This window comes from Erinaceus europaeus, chromosome 18 (assembly GCF_950295315.1).
Source record: "Erinaceus europaeus chromosome 18, mEriEur2.1, whole genome shotgun sequence".
In the NCBI taxonomy this organism is placed as follows: domain Eukaryota; kingdom Metazoa; phylum Chordata; class Mammalia; order Eulipotyphla; family Erinaceidae; genus Erinaceus; species Erinaceus europaeus.
In genome coordinates, this window is record NC_080179.1 from 40,603,461 (window position 1) to 40,625,182 (window position 21,722).

A 21,722-nucleotide genomic window follows, 5' to 3' on the forward strand; every position below is an offset into this window, starting at 1 on the left:
AAACTACTGTGTTCAGTATTCAACTGCATCTCAGCTCCTTTTTTTTACTTTTATTATTTTTTTTTAAATTTTTCCTTTTGATGCCCATGCTGTTTATCTTTGTTGTTGTTATTGCTGTCGTTGTTGGATAGGACAGAGAGAAATGGAAGGAGGAGGGGAAGACAGAGATGGGGAAAGATAGACACCGGCAGACCTGCTTTACCGCCTGTGAAGCGACCCCTACAGGTGGGCAAACAGGATCCTGATGCAGGTCCCTGCGCTTCACACCATGTGCACTTAACCAGCTGTGCCGTCATCTGGCTCCCTACATCTCAGTCCCTATCCATCGCTTGGCACAGCAGTGATGCTCTGCTCCACATACCAGAGAAATATGAATGAATATGAATGAATGAATGAATGAATGAATGAATGAATGAATGAATGAATGGCCCAGGACACTAAAAAATGGTCCTTTTACCTAAGGAAACAAGGATTTTCGTGATAGATTAAAAACTTGTAAGTTTAGGAGCCGGGAGGTAGTGCAGCAGGTTAAGCCCATGTGGCGAGAAGCACAAAGACCAGCATAAAGATTCTGGATCTAGTCCCCGGCTCCCCACCCACAGGGGAGTCGGTTCATAGGTGGTGAATCTGGTCTGCAAGTGTCTATCTTTCTCTCCCCCTCTCTGTCTTCTTCTCCTGTCTCCATTTCTCTCTTTCCTATCCAACAACAATGACAGTAATAACAACAATGACGATAAACAACAAGGGCAAAAGAAGGGAAAAATTAAAAATAAATAAATGAATAAATAAAACTCACATTTTGGAGCCAAATGGTTGAGTGCACATGTTACTATGAGCAAAAGCCTGAGTTCAAGCCCCCAGCCCTCATCTGTAGGAGGAAAGCTTTATGGGAAGTGAGGCAGTGCTACAGGTCTCTTTCTCCTATCTCTCCCTGTTTCCCTGAAACTCTAGATTCTCTGTCTCTGTTCATTAAATAATTAACAAATAAAATATCAAAAAGAAAACATTAACAATTCTGTTATGGGTAACTCCTGAGTCTCTCAAGTGGAAGAGTAGATAATGCACACACACATAGTAGGAGCCTTAGAACTGTTAGAGAGAGGGCTGTATTGTAGAAGATTAGCACAGCAGAAACAGCCTCGCAAGTAGTAGAAAGCCAAGGGGACACACTGCATCACACCAAGCTGTATGACTACCTACGTCAGTATCCTCACATGCAGGTGTTTACAACAGATGCTGAAGCTATTGTTAATCATTCTCACCTCAAAGTGTGAGCTTCTGTAAATCTCAGTAAACTTACCTGGTCAACTCTGTAAACCTGAAGCTGTTTGTAAATCACATCTGGGATTAGTTTTACATTTAGAGAGGAGACACCCCCAACCTGTCCCGTTATTACACTGAAAACAGCACTTTTCAGCACAGGTAACAGCAAAGAAAAAGGTGCTGAGAGTATTTTGTCCTAACAACACTACGGTTCTGGAACCAGAAAGAAGCCTGAACACTCAGTAGGGCGGACATCTTGCCATGCACAAGGACCTTTGTTTAAGTCCCCAAGCCTCACCTGCAAGGGGGAAACTTCATGATTGGTGTACAGAACGCAGCTATTTCTCCCTCCACTTTCTCTCTCTCTCTCACCCTGTTTTCTTTGTCAGAGAAAAAAAAAATACATTTAAAGCTAATGTTCCAAAGACGACAGGCATCCCTTCAGTTTAGAGACTACAACATAACTGTTGTATATTTGTCTCAATTAGCCTTTTGAGGTGTTGTTGAGATATCTTTATTTGGGCTAGTCTATATACTAATACTAGCCCTGCACTTGAACTAGTAAGTCACATTGGAGGAAAATTTTTGAGATGAAGTTCAGCTTAGAGGGAAAAATTCAAATATGTAATTTGAACCAAGTAAAAATGTAAATCACTTACCTGACAAACAATATAATTGGATAGATATGTAGGTCAGTTCCTCAGAGAAGGGTCACCCTTTTCTGCCTTTGTATGGGTTTCACAAATCAGATCTACTGAGATACATATAGCTACACCCATTTCTCTTTTTCTTCTTTTTAATTTTAAGAAGTTCATATTTCCACTCAGTCACTTTTAACATAATTCCAAGATCAAGGCAATGACAACTGTCCCCTTCCTCTTTCTCAGCACTTTGCACTAATAGAATACACAGAGTTAAGATACAGAGAGGCTAAGTGACTGACTTGTGTACAAAGATGGGATAAAATGTGAACAGCAGGAACTTCACCACCTTGAAAGTTCCTCAGAGAAGGGTCACCCTTTTCTGCCTTTGTATGGGTTTCACAAATCAGATCTACTGAGATACATATAGCTACACCCATTTCTCTTTTTCTTCTTTTTAATTTTAAGAAGTTCATATTTCCACTCAGTCACTTTTAACATAATTCCAAGATCAAGGCAATGACAACTGTCCCCTTCCTCTTTCTCAGCACTTTGCACTAATAGAATACACAGAGTTAAGATACAGAGAGGCTAAGTGACTGACTTGTGTACAAAGATGGGATAAAATGTGAACAGCAGGAACTTCACCACCTTGAAACCTTTAGTTTAATATGAGTTGAAAGAAATACTGTGAAGTGTGTGTGAAAGTTGGATTCTTCATCTGCCAACCAGGAAATCTAACACTCTCTCAGGGTACCCAAAGACAGATAAAGTAAATGGTGTATTGTCAAGCTCACCAAGCATGTAGTACAGAAAGCAACTGGACCCATGAGCATTTAGAAGTTTATGTTTCAGGAAAACTCAAAGGGGTAGATTCTATAAACACTCTCCAATATATCTTAATTCAAGATAAAAAAAGAGCTAATTTTAAATTTAAGTATCACAGGGAAACAAAAGAGAACATTTAATTCCAGGTCAGACCTACTTTGTCCCAAACTCAGAATATTTGAAGTTCCTTGATTCTTCCAACTGTGTCTATAAACAGGGCTTAATGTATCTAGAATAGAAACTACATGTTTCAAAGGTGCTTTGGACACACACACACACACACACACACACACACACACACACATTAATGAGGATAGACATAAATGAAATATGATGTTGGATGAGCCTAAGGGAGTACATTTTGCAAACTAAAAGTAGATGGGCACTCACTATCAGAGTGCTGAAGCAGATTCAGTATCACTTGTGATATTGTTTGTGCAAAGGTAGTAATAAAGAAGAGTGCACTCTTTATGATTATTGAGTTAGAAATATTTTTTGCAGGGGCCAGTTGGTGGCACATCTGGGTCAGTGCGCATGTTACAATGTGTAAGGACCCAGGTTCAAGCCCCCGGTCCCCACCTGCGGGGGGAAAGCTTTGCAAGTGGTGAGGCAATGCTGCAGGGAAGTATCTATTGCTCTTCCTCTCTGTCTTCCCCTTCCCTCTGGATTTATGTCACTCTCCAACAAATAAATACAGGAAATAAAAAATTTTTTAAAAATACATTTTTGCAGACTTAAATATTGTCACTGCTTCATTGAATGATGCCAAAATCTAAAGCAAGCTTTTCAAATCAAAATTAAATGATTTATTCACTTCTAATTTGTTTACTGCATCTAAACATCTTAAACAATATAATCAGTATTTCTCAGAGGCATGACAGTTTGCATAACCATTATGCCATCTACCCCTGTGGGAAATACTATTCAGTGCTTCTTGAATTTTTTTGATTTATTTTATTTACCTCATGAGCAATCAAGATAAAAGGGGGGGTCACCTTTTTGATAAATATTTCTTACTAATATATGAAAGTTCATATTCACCTTTAAGTTCATAACCCCAACTCCTGGAATAAATAGTTAATATTAGATATACTTGTAATAATTCATCTGATCAATAGGTTCATATTATCATGACATCCACTGTATTTCATTCAAAAAAATTTTCCCCACTATATCAATACAATCTCCTTCACTGAACGCAATATGAAACCTTTCATTTTCTACTTTCCAACCCTGGTTTGTAAGCTCCTCCTAACTACAGAGTAAGAAAAAATATACTTCAAGGTTGGGTCTAATCTCTTCCAGTAGACTTCCTAACTATCAGACTGTAAGTTATAAGAACTTGGCTCTGCCAAATTTGTTCTGTGTGCCTTGATTTCATTCCATAAAATGGAATTGATAATATCACTAATATCATAAAGTCCTTGTGAGAACTTAATATATATATATGATTAACATGAATGAGAAGATATATATATGATAAAGATATGAATGAGATATCCTGAGACACAGTATTATTCCATTATGAGCTATTAATATGGCCATTTACTAATATTTTACACTGACTTTATGTCTGTCATGTTCCCTATGGTTTAGACTCTAAGTAGATTTTGATTTACTCTGTCAATGTGCCCATTCCATGCAAGCAAACACAAGTAGATGACAGTACTGGGGGTTGAACCCGGGGACAGAAAGATTAACACTAGTCTGAGCATGTATAAGTCCCTCCTGGATGTTTCTTCTCTCAGGTCTCTGAATCCAGTATACTTTTTAAGTTCTCCCTGACCTCACATTTTCTCTTTAGCATTCACTTGATCCAAAATGGCTTCTACACCCATCTCTCCTCATCCTCTTACCTTCATGGAAATAGACCTACCACACTGATATAAATTAAGCCGCTAGCAAAATCTGGATTTAGGTACCAACTTCACCAACTACTAAGCACATGCTTCTGAGTAACTTAATCAATTTTTATTAGAAGCAGGGGCTTTATATGCTAAAAAAGAAAACAAGAAGGCAGGCTGGGAAGACAACATATGTTTGTCCTAAAGACTGTCATGCCTGAGGCTCTCAGACTCCAGGTTCAATCTCCAGCACCACTATATACCAGAGCTGGATAGTGTTCTGGATTCTCTCTCTCTCTCTTTCTCTCTCTCCCCATATATATCTATAATGGCCACTTTTCCTTGTTTTTGTTTTGTAAAGCCAGCGGGAAATTGAGAGGAGACAAGGAGACAGAAGTAGAGAAAGACATTGGCAGATCTGCTGTGCTGCTTGTGTGTCAGCTGTTTGAGCAGGAGGCTTGAACCTGAATCTTAGAGCACATCCTTTGTCCTTGTGCAGGTCCTTGAGCATGGTACTGTGTGTGCTTAACCCTTTGAGCCACCGCCAGGACCTCTCTGGTCTCTATGCATCTTTTACACTCTCTTCCATTAAAAAAAAAGAGAGAGAGAGAGCATTGAGAAATAAGAAAGATTAAGAAAAAAAAATAAGAGAGGTTAATCTCCCAGTAAAAAGTAAACTGAAAAAAAGAAGAGAGAGAGGGAGAGACAGAGAGAGAGAACACTAACAAAATAACTCACCAGGATAGCATACCTCCTTTATTATGTAAACAACCTAGGTGGAGCCAGGCCACACTGGAAGGAGGTTTGGTTTTGTTATCTTTCTTTCTATGTAAAAAGGTCAACTTGGTGTCTGGAGAGACAGCATAAAGGTTATGTAAATGACTGTCCTACATGAGGTTCTGAACTACTTGGTTCCACACTCAGAACAAGCTGTGTTCTTGTCTTTCTGAATGTCTTTCTCTTATTAAAATAAAATTAAAAATAACAAGATTTAATCATTAATAATAAAAATGCCATCTTGGAGTGGTGAAGCCCAGGCAATGGCCAGAAAAAAAAAAAAAAGAAGAAGAAGAAGAAGCAGCAGCAGCAGGAAACCAATGGTCCTCATACCCATGTGTGCACAAGCATGACAGGAGGGACTTGTTAATACTCAAATCACTCTTCCACCTAGGTTTCTGATCTAATAATTATGGGATGGGGACTCATACTATAATAATAATCTTAAAGGTTGCCAGGCAATACTAGTGACTGTGGTCTGGAAATCACACTTTGAGAATCACTTTGTGTATCTTGTAGGATTCTGAAAGATCATTTAAGATAATATTGAGAGAATGTTTGCTCAGTAACTGTTACATAAAATATAACCTTTCTTTTACTCCATGAAATAGACCAAAATGATAAATAGAAACAGCAGAAGGGTACTTGTGATTTTGGCCCCATCCCATGAGCTAAGGAAAGAACACCATATTGCTGAGCTTCTCACTTCAGAGTTAGGAGCTCAAACTGTGTGGGCACTGCCCCTGCATGGCTTTCTGGCATCCAATGCAAAGTGTTTCAATTTCAAAGAAGAATTCAAACATATGCATCACCAGGCAATGTGATTTTATTATTATTATTATTAACTCCTGTTTTTAACACATTCCTACACACAGGATGAATTCTTAGCCTGGATGTTTATAGAGGTCATCCTGGTTCTCAGTCGCTTTAAGATTCCAGTTTCTGAACCAAGACAGTAAAACTGTTTTTCAAAAAGCTTAGCAGATGATTTTTTCTTCTTTTTTCTCAAATGAATATGGGTTAGATAGAAAGAAAAAGGGGCCAGGTGGTGGTGCAACTGGTTTAGTGCACATGTTACAGTGCACAAGGACCCAGGTTCGAGCCACCAGTCTCCACCTGCAGGGAGAAAGTTTCACAAGTGGTGAAGCAGTTCTGCAGGTGTCTCTCTGTCTCTCTCCCTCTCTATCACCTCTTTCTTTCTCAATTTCTGACTGTCTCTATCCAACAAATAAATAAATAAATTAATTAATTAATTAATTATTTTTAAAAATTAAAGAAAAAAGCTGCCTATGGGGTAAAAAGCCACATTTCATAACTTATTAATTTATTTGACTGCAATCAGTTGAACATGGTGTGATTTATTCAGTGGGTCACACAGACTATTCAATTTTAGAAAGGACTGGAGCAGTTCAGTCTCCACACTATGTGACAGGAGCAGAGGGCCTGCTCTCATACCTGACTTTGTTACACTCTACAGAACTTTCTTTTCCTTCTACACAAAACCAGAGCCACAGTCTCTAAGAATCTTCCTCACCATCAGTGCTCAAGGAGAAAGGTGACTTATACACAATACACGTAGGTGTGAAATTATCCCCTTGGAATCTTGTAATTTTGTGAAACACTGTTCAATCACTAACAAATGATGACTAATAAAATGAAATGCCCCTACTCAATGTCTGTGTGTGTTTCCCTGGAGGAATATGTGTTTGTCTGGTGACTTGGGGCCTGTGCAAGGCCCTGGCTGTACACACAGGATGGCCGAACTGCCTGCCCTCAGCAGAGCACCCACTCCTGCTCCAGCTGCGGGGCCCTAAAGGGACAGAGCTCAGTTTCCTTGCACCCCGGGCTCTGCCACCTCTGCTCAACATAGGGATGAGCTCCAGCTCTCCTGGGCACTGGCGGCACCTGCTTGAGCCCTTAGCCACTGTGGGTGAGTGTTCAAGGACTGTCACCACCACCCCCTCCCCAGAGAACCTTGGCAGTCTATGCTCCATGCTCCTGGCTGTTAGAATCTGCTCCTAGGTGTTCCCAGGCTCAGGGAGCAAAGGCTCCCCAAAATGTACTCACAGTCACAGTGCAGGGGCCCAACAGCTTGCTGTAGGTTGGGACTGGCCCTGGGGTGCAGGTTGCCTTTCTTCTGCTATGCAGGAATCTGCTCATAGGTGTCTGGGGTGGCCCTGGACTCTCCAGAGGGAAGCAGGAGGCCTCAGTGAGCTGGTAGGTATCTGCAGGGCCAGGTGGGGGCTGCTGGTTCAGCTTCAGAGACACCTGGCTCCAGCCAACAGCCCCAGGGGCAGGGGACAGGGGACAGTAGATTCCAGGATAGGGGTGCTGCACTACAGCCCAAGTCCTGACTCAGGCAGGTTGAGGAGCAGTGTAGAGGGGAAAGAACCTGGTCAGGAGGCCCCAGGAGGAGGGAGCTGCATTTGCATTGAGAGCCCAGGGTGGAGGGGGAAAGGGGACAGGAGACAAGGAGGAGGTGTTGCACTGGGGTCAGACCAGGGAGGAGGGGGACAGGACACAGGAGGAGGGGGCTGCACCTGAGCCCAGGTCTGGGTTCAGGCCAGGGCTCAAGCCAGGGTGGAGGGGACAGGAAACCTCCAGAAGGGGGGTTGGTGCTGCATTGGGGGCTCAGGCCAGGGAAAGGGTTACTTGGGGGGGCTGCATTGGGGGTCAAATCCTGTATGTCAAATCCTCTGGCCATCCTGTATGTCTGAGCTCCACAGGGCCTGGGGGAGGTCCAACCCCTTGGAGTACTTCCACAGTCTGTTCATCTTCCTCAGGTCCTGTAGACAATATCACAGGCCTGCCAAAAAACTCCTCCAAAAGGGAACACTTGTCTCAGATAGGAGGGGCACACTGTTGGGGCCCTGGGTAGACAGAAGAGCTTTCTCAGCAGCCCACTCAGATCACATAGAGGGGATGGTCACAAGACACTGAGGGCTTGGGGAGACAGCATCATGGTTCTGCAAAAGACTTTCATGCCTGAGGTTCTGAGCTCCCCGGTTCAATCCCTGGTTCCATCATAAGCCAGAGGTGAGTAGTACTCGGGCATTATCATGGTGTCTTTATGTGTTTTTCTCATTAAAGTAAAAAAAAAAATGAGATGCCCAGAAAGTAGCACACTGAATAAAAGCAATGAAGTGAGGCTTTGGTTCTCTCTCCCTAGCTCCCTTGTATTAACAATTAAATAAAATTGTTTATTATAATATTAATAAAGATGATATATTAAAAAATGATTCACTCACTAAACTTTAAAAAGTTTAGGGGCTTGATGGTGGTGCACCTGGTTGAGTGCACATGTTACAGTGCACAAGAACCTGGGTTCGAACCCCTGGTCCCCACCTGAAGGGGGCGATTCACAAGTGGTGAAACAGTGCTGCAGGTGTCTTTCTCCCTCTCTATCTGCTCTTCCCTCTCAATTTATGGCTGTCTCTATCCAATTAGTAAAGATAATAATAAATTTAAAACATTTAATAATGTCAGGTGTGATAAGCAGTTGTTCACTGAATGGAACATTTATTGAGTGTGACTTTGCTCTAGGATAGTTTAATCTATCATGCTTTGTCTGTCACAAGTCCATCAGGGTATAGAGATAAGTGTAACTGATAAAGTCAGAAGCTTGGAGTATGGAGACATGAAACTGGACATTCAGCACAATGAGGAAGATCAATAATGTCTGTGCCTTGTGATCTAGAGGATCAGAAGATTATTAAAAAGACATAAGGACTGCTTGGAATGTTCTTTTGAGATCCCAGCTGACAGTCTTACAAAGGTGCACTATCTCTTTCTCCCAATCTCTCCCTGAACTGACAAGCACAGGGTAATTCTACAGATGGGGTTTTCTACAACCAAAGCTTTTTCCAGCAACCACACTTGTGAGTGGACTGGGTAGATTGTTTCACCTCTTTTCTCCTCTGAGATCAGAACATTTCTTAACTTGTGATGATTAAGATGAAAATTATTGGCTTGGGTCCCTTAGTGACTGAAACAGATCCTTCCTACCTATCTCAAGGGTGATTTGAAGCTGATCAGAAGTTCCAAGTAGCATGGTTTTCATATAGCTGCTTTTCCTAGAGTGACAAACTCCATTAACCTTTCAGTATATAAGACATCAGTAAGGTCTAGCAGGAGAGGGGAGCTGAGAAGCCTGATGGCACAGTATCAATAGGCCAACTTACACAGAGGGAGCCTGGAGGAATGAGAGAGAAAGAAAGCCTGATTCTCTCATAGCTCATAAGTAATGGACAGAGAAGAGATTCTTAAGCCAGAGCAAGGGTGCAGAGAAAATACACAGCCAGAGTCCTTGTTATCCCTACATCTTTCACACGCCCTGACCCCTCCTACTATGACAAGACCCTTGAAGACTGATGCATTTCACTGAATTGTAGATCTGGTTTGTACTTACTAACACCATACACATAAAAGGAAACTCAGAAACCACTTGCTTTTTTAAATCTTTCTTTCCCTCCAACAAGTGTTAAATATAAGTTCAAAAATAATTAATTGAGCAAGGCTTTTTTTTTTTTTTTACCAGTATTCCCTTCTGTTAAAGACACTGTCTGGCACATCAAGAAAAAATATACCATTTGCCAACTAAACTAAACACAACCCCTTATTATACAATTAACCACAGCACAATTGTATGTAATGCAATTATCTAGACTACAATTACACAAAAGTAACGATGCAGTGTGGATGGCAGTGGCTTTAATGCAATCAAAAATGATTAGAGCTTCTTTGATTAGAAATTAAGGTATCATAAGACACCTTTATTGATAAATGTTCCCACTATCGATCTACAGTTTGCCCATGACTGCACTGGCTGACAAAGTCAGACATTCCCTCCATTAACAAGGACTAGAGGGGTTGCAACCATTCTGTGTAGTGTCTTTTATTCTGAGTTCTCTAAACTAGCACATTCTAATGAAGCATGCATTTTATTACCCACTTTTCCAGCTGGTCAAATGGAGAAAAATGAAGTAGAAGAGCCAGGAAGTCTGTGTAATTTGTTGACAATCCCAAGTGTAATAGTATTAATAGAGGAACAGGAACATAAAGTTCTACCAAATTATATCAGACATCGTGAGCATTAGAAATACATATGATCTGCATAGATGATTTTTGTTCCTCTCAGTAGAGGTACTTGCAGTTTCTTATTGATCTCTTGACTGGGACACTCACTTATCCAACTCTGGAGTTGTTCTCTTTCTACCCATTCTTCTCAATATTTCTGAGTTCACTTATTCCACTAAGTGAACCTGAATTGCTTCCTTACTAGTCCTCACCAAAAACACAAAGTCAGATTTTGCAGACACAGGTAGCATTCATGATTAATAGTAGCATATGGTTCTCACCATATTCCTATGGTCCATTGTGTGCTTTCTACTATGTGACCCACCACACAGTAACCCACCATTCACATGGCACCATATATTATTAACTCTAAGATACTATTAACTGCAAGGTATGAAATTTAATAGACCATACAGAAAAACAAGTATTGGAGGTCAGGGGCAGTGCAACAGGTTAAGCTCACATGGCACAAAGTGCAAGGACCAGTGTAAGGATCCCAGTTCAAGCCCCCGGCTCCCCACCTACAGGGGGTTCACTTCACAAATGGTGAAGGAAGTCTGCAGGTGTCTATCTTTCTCTCCTCTATTCTGTCTTCCCCTTCTCCCTACATTTCTCTCTGTCTTAACCAATAATAACATCAATAACAACAACAATAATAACCACAACAACATTGAACAACAAGGGTACAAAAGGGAAAAAATAGCCTGCAGGAGCAGTGGCTTCATGGTTCAGGCACCAAGCCCTGGAAGCAAAAAAAAAAAAAAAAGAAAGAAAGAAAGAAAAGAAAAACAAGTATTTCCAGTCACTTCATGATTACACACCATCACTTACATAATATAACTGGACATTAGAGATTTAAAACAATTATGAGTGTCTTAAATTGATGATAAGCTTGTAAGTCATGAACCCTACTATATGTATATCATTTGGCATATCATATCCTATCAATTCTCCCACTTCAACAACACACACTTCCAACCTTCAAATACATGTGCCCTTCTTTAAAACTCAGCTCAGCACATCACATCATAAGAATTTTCTAGATTTCATTTTCCCCCATGTCATGGGAAGCTGCTGCTGCCAGAGGTCCCATTCTTAACGGTGTTGCTCAATCATTTATTATACTTTACAGTAAAGTTAATGTATCCCCTGATAAAACTGGATCAGGGACTATCTACCACTAACACAGAAGTACTTGACACATGTTATTTTCCCATGTAAAAGTACTCTTTTGATCATGGTGGGCAGAACTGGAAGAAAGAAAGGAGGTACAAGCATAAGAGAAACAATATGGCAACCATGATAAACTTTACTAATGGCATTTCAGAACCAATCCTTTTGCATTTTCAGAAGCTAGTGTTTTTGAATTTTATATTATTATTATTATTACTATTTTTATTACTATTTTATTACTATTTTTTTTACCTCCAGGGTTACTGCCAGCCACTGGGCTTGGTTCTTGATACAAGCCTATGAACCCACTGCCCCTGGTGGCCATTTTTTTTTCTCATTTTACTAGATAGGACAGAGAGAAATTGAGAGAGGAGGAGTCTATAGAAAGGCATAGAGAGGGAGTGGGGTGGTAGTGTACATGGTGCAAAACGCGAAAATCTTCATAAGGAGCCTGGTTCGAGCCCCCGGCTCTCCACATGCAGGGGAGTCACTTCACAGCCAGTGAAGGAGGTCTGCAGGTGTCTATCTTTCTCTCCCCCTCTCTGTCTTCCCCTCCTCTCTCCATTTCTCTCTGTCCAATCTAACAACTACAGTATCAATAACAACAACAATAAAATCAAGGGAAAGAGAGGAATACCAAAGGAGACTGACCACCTGGGACCACAACAAGACAGGACTAGAATGAATTCAGGAACCCACCAAATTACCAGTGAGTGCAAACATGTGTGACTCATGGACAGAGAAGAGCCTAAGGAAAGATTAAGTGGCTAGGAGCAGTCTGGTAGTTTACCAGTGGAGACACCACCTTCTGTCTGCTTTACCAACAAAAAGACTACTGAAGGGAGGAGGACTCCCCTGAGACTCACCAAATGCAACTGTGAGTCTCCATTGTTACTGCCCTCAAAATCTGGAACCGCAGGGGGAGGCCCTGTGCTGAAACCAGGGAACAGAGAATTAATGAGGAAACTTAAGAGAAGATCTATACCTCAGTGGCCTAGCCATGGGGCTGTGAGAGTCTCATTGCATAAACACTGGATTATCTCTGCCCCACCTTGCTTTATCTCTTGGTCAGGAGTCAGTGATTAAGCTAAGAAGCCTACTTATAGTTTAAAAACCGTTAGGCTCCCATAGCCTACAGGGAAGAAAAAGAACAACAGAGACTTTTAAACCACTGTGCTCCAACTCAGGGATTAAAATAATATTGAAACAACTGTCAATTTCCACAACTGTGAAACCTTTGATTACCTTACAAGTCAATCTAGATTGACACAAGTTAATCTAGGCAAGAGTGATCAGTAATTTGAAAATTTACTGAGAGAGGGAATTCATAACATAATATATAAAATGGTTAAACCAACAAGAAGAAATATTGGAGAAATGAACCAGGACATAAGTAGTCCAGCTAAAAGCCCCCCAAAAGGGTGAAGCACAAAATAATGAGGTCAACATACAAACACTAGTTAAGGAAATAATCACAGGAGTGAGTAAAGTGTTTGAAAGAATTGTCATCAGAAATGCAGGAACAACAAATGAGACTCTGGAAGAAAACACTAATTATCTCAAGGTTATTAGAGGGCTGAAAGCTGAAACAACTGAGCTAAGAACACAACTAGCTGAACAAGCTAAAAGAGTAGCAGAACAGTGTAACAAAATAGATGAACTCTAGAAAACAGTAGAGGGGAGAAAGAATAGAATAAATGAGGCTAAAGACAGAATTAGCAAGATCGAGGAAAAATTAGAGACAACTAAAAAAGAAGTAAGATATCTCAAAAAGAGATTAAAAGATACTGAAAACAACAACAGATACCTATGGGATGACTTCAGAAGAAACAATATGGGGGTTGGCGGTAGTGCAATGGGTTAAACGGACATGGCACAAAGTGTGAGGACCAGCTTAAAGATCCCTGTTCAAACCCCTGGCACCCCACCTGCAGGGGAGCACCTCACAGGTGATGAAGTAGGTCTGTAGGTGTCTCTATTTCTCTCCCACTCTGTCTTCCCCTCCTTTCTCCACTTCTCTCTGTCCTATCTGACAATGATGACATCAACAACAATGATAAATATAGCGACAATAAAAAAGGGCAACAAAAGGGAAAATAAATAAAATATTAAAAAAAAAAAGAAAAAGTATATGCATTATTGGCTTACCAGAGGAAGAAAGAGAAGGAGGGGAAGAAAGCATTCTTTAGGACATAGTATCTGAGGACCTCTCTAGTCTAGACAACATCAAAGACATAAAGGTTCAAGAAACCCAGAGGGTCCCAAAAAGAATTAACCCAAACTTAAAGACATATCATGTTGAGTATGGAAAGGAATAAAGATAAAGAAAGGATCCTGAAGGCTGCAAGAGAAAAACAAAGAGCCACTTACAGAGGAATACCATAAGATTAGCAATAAACATCTCCACACAAACACTACTGGCCAGAAGAGAATGGCAAGATATCTCAACGAGAACAGCTTTCAACCAAGCATACTGTATCCTGCTAGACTGTCATTCAGACTAGATGGAGGCATAAAAACCTTCTCAGACAACAGTTGAAGGAATCAACTATCACCAAGCCTGTCCTGAAAAAAGTTCTGAAAGGTCTTCTATAAACAGTTAGACCACCATAAATAGGCCATACATAAGGAACACTCTAAAACTCTACAAGAATGGCGTTAAAATATCTCCAATCTTTGATATCAATAAATGTCAATGGCCTAAATTCACCTATTAAAAGACACAGAGTAGGAAGATAGATGAGAAAATACAACCTAACAATATGTTGCCTACAGGAAACCCACCTAACTCAACAAGACAAATACAGACTCAAAGTGAAAGGATGGAAAACTATCATACAAGCTAATAGCCCACAAAAAAGGGCAGGAACAGCTATTCTCATATCTGACACAATAGACTTTAAAATAAATAAAACTTAAAAAGATAGGGATGGACACTTTTTAATGCTCAGAGAATCAGTGAATCAATAAAACTTAACAATTATTATCATTTATACACCCAATGAAAAATCCATCTAAATACATCAAACATCCACTGAAAGAGCTACAGCAATATATTAACAGGGACACAGTCATAGTAGGGGACTTCAACACCCTACTCTCTCAACTTCACAGATCATCCAGGCAGAAAATCAATAAAGACATGAGGAAGCTAAATGAGGAGACAGATAAACTAGAATTATTGGACATTTTCAGAGTCATTCACCCCAGGAAACTGGAATACACATTCTACTCAAGTCCACATGAGTCATTCTCAAGGATAGACCATATGTTACGCCATAAAGACAGCATCATCAAATTCACAAGCAATGAAGTCATCCCAAGCATCTTCTCAGACCACAGTGGAATTAAACTAACACTTAACAATCAACAAAAGATTAGTAATAGTCCCAAAATGTGAAAGCTCAACAGTACATTCCTTAACAACTACTGGGTCAAAGAGGACATAAAGGAAGAAATCAAAATGTTTTGAGAGTTCAATGAAGACACAAGCTATCAAAATATTTGGGACACAGTTAAGGCAGTACTGAGAAGGAAGTTATCTCAACATACAAGCCATACAAGCACACATTAAGAAACAAGAAAAAGCACAAATAAACAGCTTGATTGCACACCTTAAAGACCTATAAGAAGAAGAACATAGGAACCCTAAAGCAACCAGAAGGACAGAAATCACTAAAGTTAGGGCAGAAATTAATAACATTGAAAATAAGAAAACCATACAAAAGATCAACAAAAGTAAACGTTGGTTCTTTGAAACAGTGAACAGAATTGATAAATCTTTAGCCAGACTCACAAAACAAAAAAGGGAGAAGTCCCAAACAAATTGATCATAAATGAAAGAAGAAATATCACAAAAGACACCACAGAAATTCATCATATCATGTGAGGCTTCTATGAACAACTATATGCCACCAAACTAGAGAATCTGGAAGAAATGGATGATTTCCTAGATACCTACAAACTACCAAAATTAAGTAAAGAGGAACTAGATGATAACATGAACAGGTCCATCACAGCTAATGAAATTGAAACAGTTATCAAAAATCTTCCCAGGAATAAAAGTCCTGGACCAGATGGTTTAACAAATGAATTCTATAAAACCTTGAAAAAAGAACTAATACCTCTACTTTTAAAAGTATTCCAGAAGATTGAAGACACTGGAATACTTCCTTCCAGCTTCTATGAAGGCAACATCATGCAGATCCCAAAAGTAGACAAGGACACAACCAAAAAAGAAAACTACAGACCAAAATCTGATGAACATAGATGCTAAAATATTGAACAAATTTCTAGCCAACCAAATACAGCAGTATATTAAAAAGATTGTTCATCATGACCAACTGGGGTTTATCCCAGGGATGCAAGTTTGGTTTAATATATGTAAATCATTCAAGTTGATTCGCCACATCAACAAAAGCAAGACCAAAAACCACATGGTTACATCAATAGATGCAGAGAAAGCCTTTGACAAAATACAACATCCCTTTATGATAAAAACATTACCAAAAATGGGAATAGATGGAAAATAACTGAAGATAGTAGAATCTATATATAGCAAAAGTACAGCAAACTTCATACTCAGTGGTGAAAAACTGGAAACATTTTCTCTCAGATAAGGTACTAAACAGGGCTGCCCACTATCACCATTGTTATTCAACATTGTGTTGGAAGTTCTTGCCATAGCAATCAGGGAGGAGCAAGGAAGTAAAGGGATACAGATTGGAATAGAAGAAGTCAAACTATCCCTATTTGCACATGACATGATAGTATACATACAAAAGCCTAAAGAATCCATCAAGAAGCTTTTGGAAATCATCAGGCAATACAGTAAGGTGATAAGCTACACTATTAACATTCAAAATTCACTGGCATCCCTCTATGTAAATACTAAGTTAGAAGAAGTTGAAAACCAAAAATCAATTATTTTTACTATAGCAACAAAAACAATAAAATATCTAGGAATAAACTTAACCAAAGACGTGAAAGACTTGTATACCGAAAATTATGAGTCACTACTCAAGGAAATTGGAAAAGACACAAAGAAGTGGAAAGGTATTTTATGTTCATGGGTTGGAAGAATTAACATCATCAAAATATATATATACTACCTATAGCCATATACAAACTTAGTGCTATTCCCATCAAGATCCCAACCACATTTTGTAGGAGAATATAACAAATCTACAAATGTTTATCTGGAACCAGAAAAGACCTAGAATTGCCAAAACATTCATCAGAAGAAAGAACAGAACTGGAGGCATTACAGTCCCAGATCTCAAATTGTATTATAGGGCCATTGTCACCAAAACTTCTTGGTACTGGAACATGAATAGACATACTGACCAGTGGAATAGAACTGAGAGCCCAGAGGTAAGTCCCCATACCTATGGACATCTAATCTTTGACAAAGGTTCCCAGACTGTTAAATGGGGAAAGCAGAGTCTCTTCAACAAATGGTGTTGGAAAAAATAGGTTGAAACATGCAGAAGAATGAAACTGAATCACTATATTTCACCAAATACAAAAGTAAATTCCAAGTGGATCAAGGACTTGGATGTTAGACCAGAAACTATCAGATAGTTAGAGGAAAATGTTGGCAGAACTCTTTTCCACATAAATTTTAAAGACATCTTCAATGAAACAAATCAAATTACAAAGAAGACTAAGACAAGAATAAACCTATGGTACTACATCAAATTAAAAAGCTTCTGCACAGCAAAAGAAACCACTACCCACATAAAGAGACCCCTAACAGAATGGGAGAAGATCTTTACATGCCATACATCAGACCAGAGTTTAATAACCAAAATATATAAAGAGCTTGCCAAACTCAACAACAAGAAAACAAATATCCCCATCAAAAAATGGGGAGAGGTCATGGGCAGAATATTCACCACAGAAGAGATCCAAAAGGCTGAGAAACATATGAAAAAATGTTCCAAGTCTTTGATTGTCAGAGAAATACAAATAAAGCCAACAATGAGATACACTTCACTCCTGTGAGAATGTCATACATCAGAAAAGCTAACAGCAGTAAATGCTGGAGAGGTTGTGGGGTCAAAGGAACCCTCCTGCACTGCTGGTGGGAATGTAAATTCGTCCAACCTCTGTTGAGAACAGTTTGGAGAACTCTCAGAAAGCTTGAAATGGACCTACCCTATTACTCTGCAATTCCTCTCCTGGGGATATATCCTAACGAACCCAACACATCCATACAAAAATATCTGTGTACACATATGTTCTTGGCAACACAATTCGTAATAGCCAAAATCTGGAAGATACTCTGGTGTCCAACAACAGATGAATGACTGAGCAAGTTGTGGTATATATACACAATGGAATACTACTCAGCTATTAAAAAATGGTGACATCACTGTTTTCAGCCAATCTTGGATGGATCTTGAAAAAATTATGTTAAGTGAAATAAGTCAGAAACAGAAGGATGCATATGGATGCATACTCTCAGGCAGAAGTTGAAAAACAACATCAGAAGAGGAAACACACGTAGAACCTGAACTGGAACTGGCATATTGCACCAAAGTAAAAGTCTCTGGGGTGGGTGGGTTATAGAATACAGGTCCAAAAAGGATGACCCTGGACCTAATGGGGGTTTTATTGTAATATGGAAAAATGGGAAATGTTATGCATGCACAAATTATTGTATTTACTGTCAAATGTAAAACATCAATTCCCCAATTCTTTATTATTATTATTATTTTATTTGTTTAATAAAAAAGGCACGAAAAGGGAAAATAAATAAACAAATATTAAAAAATAAAAAATATGTTTAAAAAAGAAGAAAAGAAGAGAGAAAATTAAACACCTATAAGATATGAATAAAGTCAGGGAGAAAAGGAGAACAATTGAGCTTTCTTCTAGATTTTTGGCACATTGAGGAAAGTGCTGATTCTTTCCATCCAGGGTCTGAGTCTTTTGAGGCCCACCAAGCAGTGGGCTTGGGGTAGGAGCAGCAATGGAAAGGTCAGCTATCCTGGGACTCTCTGTGTGCTATCTGATATATCCAGAAATCTCTGCTGCAGCATTCCCAGAGCACCTGGAGTTCATCTGCTCTGTTAGAAAGGACACTGACTGTGCAGAGGAATGAAATGGTTTAGGAGAAAAATCATTTCTCCCTCCTTTTTGCTTTCCTCTTAACTTAAGGGTAATCAAATGTTGTTTATGCATAAAATGTTAATCCTTTCACAAATTTGTATTTTGACTTAATTTGCATATCCCATTTACAGCAAGTCAACATGAAGAGAGACTCAACTAATTTAAACCATTTTTCTCTGGGCCTTAAATCATTTCATAAATATCTTCCGTTCGACAACTCAATTATATCTAATGTGGCTAATGTCAGCGGATTCAAGCTTTGCTGAATGAAATTCCTATTTAGAACCATGAGGATGGAAAGGGAGTGGGAGAACAGAAGAGACAATAATTACCTGTCTTTGATGCTACACAGATCAATGTGTAGATCACTAAAGTTCCCCAGGGAACCTTGCTGAACTGAAATGAGGTCCTTGGGCTGGTTATCAATAAAGATGAGTCTCATGCAGCCTTGGAAAGCGTTAATAGGATTGAAACATTGGGAATCGTTGAAATTGTCAGGGCACCCTGTGGGACAGAGGGAAGAAAATGAAGGTGAATACTGAAATAATCAGCCATTGCTTCAGTTGCCTATTAATGGAAAACCTAGAAGTCTAAATGTGTGTGTGTGTGTGTGTGTGTGTGTGTGTGTGTGTGTGTGTGTGTGTGTGTGTGTGTGTTTTCATTCACAGTAGTAGTGAACACATTTTTGTTGTAAATTCTAGTATTTTCAGAGAGTTGGTACAAAATATGCCATACTCAGTCACGATATAGAATGGAATCCAAAATGCATTAAAATGAGAACCAAATACTATAGCATTTATCTCATTTTTTTCTATGAGATAACTATTTGTCATTAGTTTTCAGGGTCTATGTCTTTTATTCCAAGGAAATGATATATTCTGTTTGTGAATTTTGAGTCTGTCTTGAAACAACACTTTTAAATGCACAATTCAATTCTGAATTGCACTTTCAAAAGAAAAAAAATCAAACTGTGCTCGAGGTAAGGATGGCTGAAGAATGATTATTTAATTATAAGAACTAAACAGCTTAGTTCCAGAGCGAGGCATGCACAGGAATGTACCTGGAATCGTTAAGTGATGAGCAAAGCAAATCCATATGCTAAAGGAACTAAGGGTTTAAACACATGGTCATAGGACTGTAATGGTACATGTGAAAGGTTAATACCAGACCATTTTAGAGAGTGTTCCCTTAAAAAAAGATACATTGCAAAGGATTAGCATGGCTTGTAACTAGGGATCATCTACTCATTAAGATAGGTAGGGAGCAACAGAGGTGCATGAGTGCTTTGGCTCTTTACAGAGTTCATCTGGATACGTTTAATAGGTTTGGAGCATATGGGGATGCAAGCTTGAAAAGCATGGCAATAACCCATAAATAATAGGGAATTATTTCAGCCATCTCTAATAGACAGTCACTGCTGGGCTAGAGCCCGGCAGCTGGTTAACAGCTTATAGGCAAACTATAAAATGAGAGAGATGCTACAACTTCTAATTGAAACTGTAGAGAGAATTTATGTAAGTCTACTATTATTACTCAAACACATTTTTCACCTTCCTGAAGTTTACAGGTTACGTGTGGGGCATTTGTTTAAACACTGTTCAAATAGCAGGTAAATCTTCACCTAAGTCTGGCACCACTCCCTGAGGCTCAATTCTGGTAACAATTTTTTTTTTTTTATTTTCAACTGGGGGAGGGGGAATTATTATACCTTTGAGACATCTCAATGCTTATATACTGTGATAATTCAGCATAGATTTTTCCAGAAATACTATACGCTTGCTTTTCTCTCACTGTTGATAATATATTTCATTTTATGCAAAATTACAGTCTGTGAGATAAAGCTTTAAGGCCTCTGAAATTCTTCTCAGTCTGTCTACTATATTTGATAGTAAATAACTAGTGGATCATGAATAATAAAGATCTGGAAGTGACTCCTTATTCTCAACTCACACAAATTATTTCTTCTCACTAAACAACATCAGTTTTTTCTTTGTTTGTTTTGTTTACTTTTCCCAGAGCACCACTCAGCTCAGCTCAGCGTAGCTCAGGCTTACAGTACTATGTGGAATTGAACCTGGGACTTCAAAGTTTCAGTCATGAGAGTCTCTTTGAATAACCACTATGGTATCTCTCCTACCCTCAAATATCAGTCTTATTATCTGTGAAGTAGAGCTAATTTTATTTATCTCATAAAATTATTGCGTGAATAAAACAAAAATACACATACCATCTCTGTAAATTATTTTTTGGAATTTTAAAGCCAACCATATATTACTGATATAAAACAAGTGTTTTGTGAACTAAGACATTTTATTTTGTGCTCTAACACAGATTTTCTCACTAGAAAAATAATTGACAATCTAATCATTGCCAAGGATAGGACATCTATGCCTACCTATATATATAAAATCTGAAATCATTTGTCCATTCTTGCTATGTGAGAACCATCCTACTATTCATTGAAACCTTATCACTGAATTCATTGTACATCTCCTTTGTTTTCCTTTAGTCAAGATTAGGAAGTTTAAGAGTCAAAACAAGCTACTGAAACATATTACCATTGAGATATTGTTTTTAATACACACACACACACACACACACACACGATTATGGAACTAGGTGCTGGGGCGGGTGGTGGCACACCTTTACCATGTGGAAAATACTGGTTTCAAGTTCTTGGTCCTCATCTGCAGAGGGGAAGCTTTATGAGCCATTGAGAGGTACTGTAGGTATCTCTCTTTCTCTAGCTCTCCCTCCCTCACTCTTTATCAAAACAGAAAGAAAAAAAGGCCCCTTGGAATGGTGGGGTAGTGCATGCAGGGAGTCCAAGTGGTAACTCAAGTAGCAAAAAAGGGGAAAGTGTGTATTAATAGGTACTAATATTTTAAATGAAGAAATAGCCGGAAAAAAATATATGCAGTAAATGCTTAATTGTATGTTTTCTACCTTAATTAGTTTGTCGTTGGAAAGAGAGTTTCCAGGGCTCACCTCACACTGAGAGGTC

General features: G+C 39.1%; 1 protein-coding gene across 2 annotated transcripts in view; it reads right to left on the reverse strand.

The window, feature by feature from the left end:
• Window positions 1-21,722, reverse strand: part of CNTNAP5 (contactin associated protein family member 5) — a 956,089-nt gene that overhangs the window by 392,365 nt on the left and 542,002 nt on the right. For both annotated transcript variants that reach the window (XM_060177957.1, XM_060177958.1), the window contains exon 10: window positions 19,051-19,222. In XM_060177957.1, coding sequence (XP_060033940.1) covers window positions 19,051-19,222 — 172 coding nt within the window. The remainder of the gene's footprint in view (window positions 1-19,050; window positions 19,223-21,722) is intronic.